The sequence below is a fragment of the Sphaeramia orbicularis genome, chromosome 13 (genome assembly GCF_902148855.1).
Source record: "Sphaeramia orbicularis chromosome 13, fSphaOr1.1, whole genome shotgun sequence".
NCBI lineage: Eukaryota > Metazoa > Chordata > Actinopteri > Kurtiformes > Apogonidae > Sphaeramia > Sphaeramia orbicularis.
The window spans coordinates 34,080,585-34,093,172 of record NC_043969.1 but is presented as its reverse complement, the minus strand read 5'-3'; the positions used below and the strand labels follow the sequence as shown (position 1 = coordinate 34,093,172).

Genomic DNA, 12,588 nt, shown 5'->3' with positions numbered 1-12,588 from the left:
CCCATATTTGATCAGTAGTAAAAATGTTATAAGATATTTGATCAGGCACTTGTGTGGGCAGCACTTGAAGTTCAATAAATGTTAAAAGAGTTATATGTGTACATGTATTAATAATTTCATCTATGTTACTGCATAAAAATCTTAATTTTCTGAGTGTTTCAATTGCATTTTACGATCAATGTGCTTTAAAAAAAAAAAAAAAATCTGCCTCAAAAATTGACTGTAGATATCGGTCATCGACTGACCAAATTTTTAAACATCAGTATCGGCCTTAGAAAAACCCATATCAGTGTACTGTATAACGTACAATATTATGTATGTTCAATATCTCAAATTAAGAAGCACAATATTAGAAAAAATATCTCTCATACAAAGTCATACATGCAAGCCAAAGTCATCTTTACTTAAACACGTACATGTTCATGAAGAATTTTTATTCTTTAATTACATAAGTGGTCAGTATTCAAGACAGATTCCCCCCTTTACACACCCCCATTAACACACACCCTGAATGTTTGTTTTAATGCACACAGCTAAATCAAATACACAAAATGTTTATTTATACATGAGATGTTTGGATTTATTTTCCTATTTGTGCAAAAAGAAAAAAAAAAAGAAATTTTTATGTGTACAAAAATAGTTATTTATGTATTTATTAACATTATTATTAAATGTATTTTTTTGTGTTTTGTTACCTTTTGATTGATTTTAGTCCAGAATTCTATAGAGGTTTAATAACTCTTTGTCACTAATATCAACTAATGTTTGTACTTTGCTGAGAGTCATTTTATTATTGCAAAGTTAACTTTTTTTTTTTTAATATTTGTAATAAAGCTTCTTTAATATCTTTTGTCTTGAAACAGTATATAAGTGGATTAACTGCGGCGGGTATGAGGCTGTACATCATGGTGATAACAACTCGGGCTTCAGGCTCGATCTTGAAATTCAGATTGGTGGCGATGTAAATAAAACATCTTGGTACATAATAAAGGCAGGTGATAAAAATCTGAGGTGCACATGTGGCCAACAGTTTGTAGCGGCTTTCAGCTTGAGACGTTTTCAGAACGGCGATAATAATAGAAAAGTAAGAGAAGATTATGAAGCTTAAAGGAACTAGGAGACCGATTAAAGCCATATAAAGAGCCACCCATTTAACGAAAACAACTTCATCAGTATTACACCCAAGATTAGTTATTGTGTAATGGTCACAGTAGCATTGTTTGATTATGTTTTTGTCACAGTAAGACAAAGTTAAGGCATGAGACACGACACCAACCATCCGTATCAACGTCACAGTCCAACAGACGCAGCAAGCAATAGAAATCGATTTGTTTGTGATAACAACAGGATACTGAAAAGGAAACCATATAGCAACAAACCGATCTAAAGCCATCATCAGCAAAATTAAAGAATGAGTAGCTCCCATAGCATGGACAAAATACATCTGTGCAAAGCAGGAAGCAAATGAAGACACCTCATCATTCCACCAGTACCTGGAAATAACTTTAGGAAGTGTCACGGTGCCAAATATGATGTCTGTCATTGCAAGGTGGAAAAAGATCCAGTATGGTGGTTTGTGAAGAGTCCCTACATATGCAATAAAGATTATAATAAAAACATTTCCTGCAACGATAACAAGGTAAAGGAGGAAAAGTAGAATAGACACTGGTTCATAGTACTCCGGTAGAAGTCCAGGGAATCCAGTGATGGTAAAGTATTTTATAGTTGTATTGATGTGTAACAGCATCACTGGAGCAAACATGAATAACAAACCAGCAAAATCCAGTCTGTATCCATGAGAAGGGTCTTATTGTAAATCAGCACAATCCTGTGTGAAGCAAGGATAAATCGACTGGAAGTTCAGCTGGAGGCAGAAAGAAAAACCAGTCTTTAAAGCACGCACTTGACACGGAAGGTGGAACCAAGCTGCACACTGGGACCAAACACCATCACGACCATTCACCTGTAAAACACCACACACACAAGAGGAGGATGCACAGGTACACAAAGGTACAGCACGAAGTACACAGAGAAATATGACCCCAAGGTTGTAACACTAACAATCAATCAATCAATCAAAGTTTATTTATATAGCACTTTAGTAAGTAAGTAAGTAAGTAAGTAAGTAAGTACGTAAATTTTATTTGTATAGCACTTTTCACAGATAAAATCACAAAATGCTTTAAAGTTTAGAATAAAATGTCAATAAAAGCTTAAAATAAAATAAATCATATATCAACCTGGGCTAAACGCCTGCCTAAAAAGGTAAGTTTTGAGCTCCTTCTTAAAGGAGTCAGTGGACTCAATGCTATATAGAGTTAAAGGTGGTGCATCCCACAGGCGTGGAGCACTGGCTTGGAAAGAGCGCTACAACAACACAAAGAAAACCAAAGTGCTTTACATCTAAAAACATGATCAAATTATAAGACAACAACAGTTTAATCAAATACTATAAAAGTGCATAAAATAATAAGACACAACATACAGTGATAGAAAACCTGAAGAGTGTCTCACTGCTAAAGGTTAAAAAAAAAAAACACTCACCACATGCATCGCCTCCTCATGCTCTATAGGAGTGAGAGGCAAAAGTGGTCTTTATATTCACCTCCAGTATGTGGTTAATGATGTCTGTGGAGATAAACAGTCAAGGGACAAAACCCCAATGAGTACTCAAGTTTTACAAGAATGACAGACAATGAAAGAGCACTGCAAAACATTTTAATCCATATTATTTATATTTTAAAACATTATAGAAAAGAAGGCATAATAACTGACAAAGTTTACTAATTTTACTTCAGTTCAGTTTGTTCAGTATCACAGAGAAGAAATCCACTTCTGTGTAAAACTGTACAGTTGCGGAAAAAAATATTAGACCACCCCTTGTTTTCTTCAGTTTCTTGTTCATTTTAATGCCTGGGACAACTAAAGGTACATTTGTTTGTAAAAATATAAGGATAACAACAAAAGTAGCTCATATGAGTTTAATTTCAGAGCTGATATCCATCCATTTTCCGTGTTTTCTTGATAATAACCAACTTCAGTTCTATCATTAATATCTATGGCACTGTACTGACAAAAATAGTGCTTTTAGGCATTCCATGTTTTCTTTTCTGTCTGTTTTTAGTCACATGATACACGCTGGAGTTAGTACTTGATTGCATAACCATTGTTTCTGATGACTTTTGATGGTCTAATAATGTTTTCCACGACTGTATATAACACCTTCTATAAAAAAAAAACCTCCCAATTTAGATTAAATTACATTACATTACCTTTGATTAGACTTTATTGATCCTACAATGGGGAAATTCCATGATCAAGGCAACAACACAATAAAGTGCAAGAAAAAGTGTGCATGCATTAAGATAGTGCTTGAAAACAATATAAAATAATAATCATTATAGTAATAAGAACTATAACTATTACTATATACAGTACATATTTACAAGAGTGGAATTGCCACTCATAATTCATTCAGAGTGAAATTGTAATTCATAATTCATTCATTCAAATTTCCCTACACAACCCTAGATTTATTCAAAGAAATTTCCCCAGAAAAGCAGCACAAGAGAGAAAAATGATATAAATGTCAGGAACAGCCATAGAAGAGGACCCCCTCATCCAGGACAGAAAGATAGCATCTGTCCAGACATTTGGATAAACAAGGAAAGTAGAGAATTTAGAGTACAGTATTATGTAGAGCAGAGGGAATGTATTAAATATAGGTGCCTTTAAAATAAGGATGAAAATAAGAAGTAATAAAATGTAATAAGTTAATTTAAATAGAAGCAAAACTTCATAGAGTACTTTTAAGTCCATATTTCATTGTAAATCAATGTAAAACAATAATGCGTAAAAAGAAAGTTGTGTTTTATTGATGTTAATTTCCTCCTTAACAGTCCAAGGGTGAGTCAGAGCTGTATAGTTTTTCTACCACGACACGATTTTCAATTAGTAAAATATTCAACATCTCCTGTCATTTGTGTCAGGATGAGTGTCATTTTGGACAAATAGGTGGAAGGCCACGACAGTGACGACGACGATGATGATGATGATGATGATGATGATGATGATGATGATGGATGATGATAATGATGATAGTGATGATGATGATGATCATGATGGATGATGATGGATGATGATAATGATAATGATGATGACGACGACGACGACGATGATGATGACGATGATTGATGATGACGATGATGATGATGATGGATGATGATGATGATTGATGATTATGATGGATGATGGTAATGATGATGATGATGATGATGATGATGATGATGATGGATGATGATGGATGATAATGATGATGATGATGATGGATGATGATGATGACGATGACGATGACGATGATGATGATGATGATGATGATGATGATGGATGATGATGATGATGATGGATGATGATGATGATGATGATGATGGATGATAATGATGATGATGATGGATGATGATGATGACGATGATGATGATGATGATGATGATGATGATGAATGATGATGATGATGATGATGATGAATGGTGAAGATGAAGATGATGATGATGATGATGATGATAATGACTGATGATTATGATGGATGATGGATGATGGATGATGACGATGACGATGACGATGATGATGATGTTCCAGGCAGATCCTGGGTTAGGGTTAGCAACATTTGAGCAGCCAACTGTGCATGTCTCATTTTTCTTCTTTTTCCAGGTCATTCGATGGCGGTCACACAAGAAAGAAAACATCTGTGACAGTGATTTATACTGAGAAAAACTTGCTCTAGTTTTTGATGGACTGAGATCGAGGATGTGCGTTTTTTTTACTGCGTACATAATAATTGACTTATTCTTTTCAAATTTTGTTCACTAGTTATTTAAATCTGTGTAACTGAGTACATCTATCAGCTGTCAGAATGCTTCTTAAACAGTATCATCATTGCACAGGTGTGTCTTAGGATGGTTAAAGGTGACAAAGTGACTACATATGAATGTGTGTGATTATGAATTTGTCATGTTTTATTGGTAAATTTTCCAAGTTACAGATCATAATACTATTAAAAAGTTGTCAGATGATTATTTGCCTGTTACTGTAAAGCTTTTTGTTTCATTATAACTCATCAAATTGCTTTAATATGAATTTTCTTATTAAATCTCTTTTTCAGATTTGTCTCTATTAGATTTTTCTTGATATCCAATGTTGAACTGGGTTGACAGCAGCAGGTAAAAGACTGAATAACATCACTTTAACAATACAAACAGGAAAGTGAATCCTATGTTATTTGCCAAATAAAGGAAACATCTCAGTGTGTAATATAGTATGTGATAAGAAGTTGTGGCGTGCAGGTGGAGAGAGTCTTAATGTGACCCCCATGGCTGGAAATTCTCATAACAACAACAACAACAATGATGGAAAAAATAAGAAAACATAATGAAACCCACGGGCAACGGCAAAGTAAACACAACACGGCCAAATGCAATTACTTGAATTCATCCCTTTTCCACAACCGAGTGCTGTTGTTACTATATATGGTCACAATAACACAGCACAATTATATTAAAATTATAGAAAAGTAGAGGAAGAGCATCAATACCCACCATCTATGATATCCCACAATGCACAGGGACACAAGTGTTTGTCAAAGCATTTATCAAACATCATCACCATGAGGATAAAAGAATGAACAGACCCTAAAAATGAATGAAATAAACTAATATTTTGATATATTCTTTGGTAGAAAAACAGGTGGTAAAATGGAAAATATGAGGGTTCGTGAAAAGACGTCTCACATTTAACCCTTAAAGACCTAGAACTATGTTTGTGGTGACTTCCAAATGCATTTTTCTCTACATCTAACCTCTATCTAGTGATAAAAAGTGACTTATTACTATTAATTATTATGTCTTCTGCAGTGTACAGCTTTACTAAAACCTTTAACTGTGCACTAAGTAATCTTTGACTTTGATTTCTTCTACTTTTTGTCCCAAAAGCGACACAGGCATTTATTTTTAGGGACTTAATGGACTGGAAGTGCCATTGACTTGCATTACTGATTTAACTATTGACCCTGCCCCAATAAAAATCGTCTTTGCTCCACTGCAGCTGCATTATCTGAGCTTGATTGTCCTGTTTTTTATGTCCTCTGTGCATTTTACTGTTGGTCTAGTATCTTTTCTTAACTCTTACACTCTGTTCAGGGTCAAATTTAGCTCAATGGGATGTTCCACAGCAGTGAAAAACATCCTGAATTGTATTTTCTTGCCTGAAATTTGATATTTTTGCTAAATTGTAATGTAAAATGTATATAAAATTCTTCAAGCAATCTACTCTAATGAACAAAAACAGCAAATTACATTCAAAATGCTCTTCCTACTGCTGTTATTAAAGATACAAAGTAATAACTGTTGAATAACTTGATAATGCCATAATGCAATAGACTGAGAAATTAGAATAGAGAATTACACTGTAAAAAAAATCTCAGAAAAAATTACCTGAACAATACTATAAAAAACACATCAAACCGTGATCATATTTATGGAGTAAGATGTAGATTTAACATTTTAAACATGTATATTTAACATTGGATTTTAGTGATATTTACATCATTGTTACACTAAAGTGAACTAGTTTGCTGAGTAAACTTAACATTTTAAACATGTTAATTCAAAGTTGGATTTCAGTGATATTTACATGTTTAAAATGTTAACCCTTTCATGCATGAATTATCTGAACCTTAATCAAGATTTTTTTTTTTTCCCTGAGTATTTTTATTCCTCTTTAGGCATGAAATAAACAATGAGATTGATTTTTTTTTTTTTTTTTTTTATGAACCTATTTTTCATGAAGTTACAAAAATGTCCACTCAGCTGAACACCATGCATTTAATTTTTGAAGCAAAGAAACATGCATTTACTGACATACTGTGTGAAAACTATGAAATAAAAACATTTTTAACCTCCTGAGACCAAGGTTATAATAGTTTTGGGTTTTTCATTATACTTTAGTTTTATTTAATTTTGACTTTTTTTTTCTCTAATTCAGTTAGTTTTAATTAATTTTTAGAGCAGGTTTGCTAGTTTTTATTAGTTTTCATTTTTTTCTAAATGCTTAGTTTTAGTTTAGTTTTAGTTTAGTCGTATCTTTTATCTTCTTTGCTGTGATATTCAAATAAATCTCAGACAGGACTCTGCTGCTTTCTCCCAACTTTAGTCTCCATGTTTCCAGGTAGAGTGGGGACCAGAAGACGACTCTAAACCACAAGTGAACACAAGCGACGGACTGAGAAGTGTCGTATGGTGCCGCTAGCTAAAATTGCTTGAGCGAAATAAATTGATTTTGTATCAATCCAACACTGACAAAGATGAAAACGAAGGGAATTTTATCCATCATTTTTATACGTTGTTGTTAGTTTTGTAAGCACACAATACAGTTTCAGTTGGTTATCGTTTTTTTCTTTTAATTATAGTTTTTATTTATTTCAGTTAACAAAAATGTTTTTACAATTCTAGTTTTCGTCATTTCGTTAGTTTTCGTTAATGCTATAACCTTGCCTGAGACCCAGCAATGCATTTTTGTCCTCTGTAGGGGACAAAAGTGTGACAGTTTCACATAAAAAAATGCTGTCCATTGTAAAGGACATTCCATTAAAATAAATAAATAAATAAAAATAATTTTAAAAAATGAATCTGAAAAAAACAAACAAATAAACAAAAAAAATTGTTGCATTATGCAGTTTCCAATCAAGACAGTTGTTTAATGGAAAAAAGCAAAAAGTTTTCACTTTCCTGGGTCTCAGGAGGTTAATGCTGCTAATCTGATGTTTTCTCACATTTGAACTTACTATAATACTAGTTATTACTCACTCAGATAATATGCAAAAAAAAAAAAAAAAAAACTCTGTTAATTACAGTCTAATAACAATTAGCGATCAGTTTAGATAAATGAACAGAAAAGTTACAGTAATGGCATGAATATCAGTGTTGGTTGATATGGAACTAAAACAACAGAATCTATGAATATACAAGAGAAAAGCTGTAGAATAACTGTCCACTGTAGTGACCACCATGCATGAAAGGTTTAAATTAAGTTTTTTTTTAAATTACTTTTGTATTTAAAAAAAAAAAAGCATGAGATGATTGTGTTATTGCAATTTCAACAGCACCATGTTGTTTTTCAGTTTACAGTTTTATTTTCTCAAAACCATAGAAATACATCATTTCTACATACAAATCAGGTTTCGTTAACATACTCCTCCTGTAAAAACTACAACTATATTTGATTTCATCGTTAACACAAAAATCTTTTCAAATAAACAACTTTGCATTGTATTTTCACTTACAGTTTTTTTATGATGCAATTTTACGAGTTTTTGGTGTTAAATCTACAGTCATATTTTACAGTGTAGATGATACAAGAAAGTGTCAAAATCAGCTAAAACAGACTATTAGAGGTTATAGATATGATTACCAGAGTTATGTCAATTACACACATGGTCTGTCTAAGGTCAATGCTCACTTTAAAAGTACTGTATAAACACTGGAAACTCAGAAAAAAAATATTAAAAAATGATTAAACTTCACGAGACAGCACATGAAAAGCTTGTGTATTAAATACAGACAGAAGGAACAGGAGAATGAATGAATGTAAATCCTGCTGTCTGCATCAAGGTTATTATCGTTAATGAAAACTAACGAAATGATGAAAACTAGAATTGAAAAAACATAATAAATAAAACTATAATTAAAAGAAAAAATGATAATTAATTGAAACTGTATTGTTTGTTTACAAAACTAACTATGGGATTTCTTTGAATGTGAGGAAACTTAAGACTTAAAGTTCATTTATCAATTAAAAGTCATTTAAATATGACTCTTAATAGATATATGAACTTTAAGTCTTGAGTTTGTATGCAATACTTAAAATTTATGTCAGCATTCATATTGTTTTCATTGTCGGTGTGAATATGTCGTGTTTGTTAAAGTTGAAGACGTGCTGTAAGATCATGTATAAAGGATCGGCAAAGTAAGAAGAAAGCTTCAGCCTATTCCTTTTCAGGCTAACTGTATGAATTAATTATTAAATTAATGATGTTTGTAATATAATTTTCATTTCATATGGATTGGATGGATCTGTGGACTGTGTTAGTTCTTCAGACTGAAAAAATAAATAAACAAAACAGGAAGATAAAAGATATGAAAAAACTTCAACTAATACTAAAACTAAACTTAAACTAAACATTTAGAAAAAAAATAAAAAATAGCAAACCTGCTCTAAAAACTAATTAAAACTAAGTGAATTAGAGAAAGAAAAAAAAGTCGACACTAAATAAAACTAAACTATAATGAAAAATCCAAAACTCAATTTTACATTCAAAATTTGACATCTGTTCCAATTCTCGTTTTCTTTAATGTCTTTACCAACATCTGCTTTATGTCCTGAGTTTTAAAACAATATATGGCAGGATTCACAGCAGCAGGTAAAAGACTGTACAACAACACCAGTAAAATACGCACATCTAAACTGAACGAATACCCGACAGTATTGGCCACATAAACAAAACACCTGGGAAGGTAAAAAAGACATGTGATAAATATTTGCGGGGTGCACGTCGATAAGGTTTTTCTGCGGCCTGTTGCATTGGATATTTTCATAATAACCACTAATATGGAAAAGTAGGAAAATAAGATGAATGCCAGAGGAAGCAGGAGACAGAACATGGCTAAACAGAGGGTAGTGACTGTAACTATTTTCACATCCTCTCCACATGCCTGACTCATTATAGAAATGTGGTCGCAGTAGCACTGAGGGATGATATTGGACTTACAGTACGGTAAAGACAGAGCATGGAAAACCACTGCAATCATTAAAGTTACTGGAATAAACCAGGCAAATCCACAGAGCACAGATATGTTGTGATTCGTAATGAAGACAGGATAACGTAGTGGAATGCATATAGAAATGAATCTATCCAGAGCCATCACCATCAAGATAAAAGACTGTGCAGCTCCTAAATAGTGCACGAAGAACATCTGGATAAAGCAGCCGTAAAATGAAATAACACCATCATCAAACCAGTACTTCGCTATTATCTTTGGGAGAGTCACGGTGCCAAATGTTAAGTCGTTCAACGCCATGTGGCAAAAAACCAGATAAGTCGGTTTTTGCAGAGACTTCTCGCACATAACAAACAGTAAAATGAATGTATTTCCAAATGCAATGGCAAGATAGACTGCAAACATCAGAGCTGACACAGGTCCGTAATACTGTGGTAACAGTCCAGGGAATCCAAGGATGGAGAAGTCATTCATCCGAGTAGCATTAGTGATCATAGCTGCACAATCATAATCTTTCAGAGGTACAAATGATTCTAATTCTATTATCTATTATATTCTATGTGATTCTAATAAATCACAGATAAAAGCCTAAACGTTGGAGATAATTGTGATTAATTTTAAAAGTATATCAGTGGAATAGAGGCATCATGAAACAAACATGTACGAGTAAAGCTCTGTCTCTGAAAACACTCATTCTCAAAGTGCTCCGGCTGAGTCAGAGGCTGTGTACCAGGTGATATCAGCCTTATATCAAATCCAGTCGGATTCTCAGAGGATCAGTGGACGACGAACTTGAATTTGTAACCCATTAAAACCCAAACATCCATCACCGACCAAAACCATCTACTGATCTAAACTGTTTAATACCTGTTGATTCACTCATCCTATCAATAATTGGTGTAAAATACAGTGTCATCTTTTCATGGTCATCACATATGACCCATTTGGACGTTCAGAGGCTCTGTCGTTACCGTGGAAACACCGTCATCTTCTACAACAATGATTCACCAGTAAAACCCATGGAGTTGGATCAATGACAGTGGATTGAGACACTGGATTTATGTTCAGTTAATGATATATTTTACTGAAAAAGTCTGTTTTTCTGCAGTTTTCTCTGTTTTTGGTATAATAACCCTCAAATGTAATCTTCAACATCATGATTTAAATTCATGATCGGTAAATTAAACATCAGAAAATACCTGATTTTGACTGAAGAAATGCAAAACAGAGAGCATGATATTATAATAAATGGTGAAAAAGTCACATTTCCACAGTTTTTTTTTAACCCATAAAGACCCAAAAAGTCACTGGCAACCAAAACCATCTACTGAGGTAAAATATTTAATAACTTCTTAATCACTAAACCTGTACTTGTAAATACTTGTAAATAATTGGTGTAAAATGCAGTTATTTATCTTTTCATGGTCATCAAATATGACCCATTTGGATGTTCAGAGGCTCCGTAGTTACCATGGAAACACCGTCATCTTCTACAACATTGATTCACCAGTAAAATCTATGGAGTTGGATCAATGACAGTGGATGGACACACTGGGTTTATGTTCAGTTAATGATATATTTTAATGAAAATGTCACTTTTTCTTCAGTTTCCTCTGTTTTTCATATAATGACCCTCAACTTTAATCTGAGCTTTTATGAACAGCTATATGATCAATAAATTATTTATATGAAAATGCCTGATTTTCACTGAAAAAATGCAAAATACAGAAGGTAATATTATACTAAATCATGATAAATTTCTTAAGAAAGGTTAAATATTAAAAAAAATTTATTTGGGAACTTGACAAAAAAGTAGTGCTGGGTTTTTATGGGTTAGTCTTACTTTAATCTGAGCTTTTATGAACATCTTCGTGATCAGCAAATTAAATATAGGAAAATACATGATTTATACTGATAAAATACAAAATACAAAGGATAACATTAGAAATGAATGGTGATTAATCACTTAAGAAGAGAAAATTTCATTTGTAACGGACATAAAAGTAGTGCTGGGTCTTTATGGGTTAAATTAATTATTGTTTTGCAGTTACACCATTTGACATATTCAGGTGAAATCTTATTTTTGTAAAAAAAAAAAAAATGGTGCAAATTTCAGTTCAGATGACATGAAACCAACAATAATCAACATGTACCAGTAACAACACCAATCCATGCTTTTACAACAAGCTCTTTAAAGAGTTTTTAATTGCCCAACTTGGTTTTTCTTATTTGTCACTGACCCATACACTTTTTATGGCCCAGGGGACCCATCTGATAATAGCTAATTAGAACAACCATTAATTCAATAATGTTAATGACGCAAAAATCCCACAGGAGTAAACGGGTGCAGAAGGAGAAGACCCAGATGTGTAGGTAAATTGATACTGCAGACACTGTTAACATCCCCAGGGTTTAATAGAATCTCTCAACACAAACAGTATATAATTCCCTCAATGAATAAAGCAGACTATTGGTTTCCAGTGACTGCTTTAATACAAAAATGTGAAAACGAAGACATAAATTGATGTAAATTAAAATACAAATGTGGGAAAACTATCAATATTAATTACAGATACTCAAATAAACAGTATTGTTGGCTGCATTAAATTAAAAAAAGAGGGAATTAGAGGTGTCAAGGGCTTTCATCTTTTAACTTTTGTCTATGAGTAGTCCACCATAATGAGCATTAAAGGGGTCATATTTTGCTAAACCCACTTTTATTAGTCTTTGGTTCATTTATTTGTGTATTTGGACCCTAATA

The 12,588-nt window shown here is 32.8% G+C and overlaps 2 protein-coding genes across 2 annotated transcripts; both read right to left on the bottom strand.

Moving 5' to 3' along the window:
* Positions 1-790: 790 nt before the first annotated feature.
* LOC115431682 (olfactory receptor 52Z1-like) lies at positions 791-1,747 on the bottom strand. The gene has a single exon (XM_030152303.1). The coding sequence runs from the start codon at positions 1,745-1,747 to the stop codon at positions 791-793; it is 957 nt and encodes a 318-aa protein (XP_030008163.1).
* A 7,615-nt stretch (positions 1,748-9,362) lies between these two features.
* On the bottom strand, positions 9,363-10,322 carry LOC115431681 (olfactory receptor 52E8-like). Its single transcript, XM_030152301.1, has one exon. The coding sequence runs from the start codon at positions 10,320-10,322 to the stop codon at positions 9,363-9,365; it is 960 nt and encodes a 319-aa protein (XP_030008161.1).
* Positions 10,323-12,588: the final 2,266 nt, after the last annotated feature.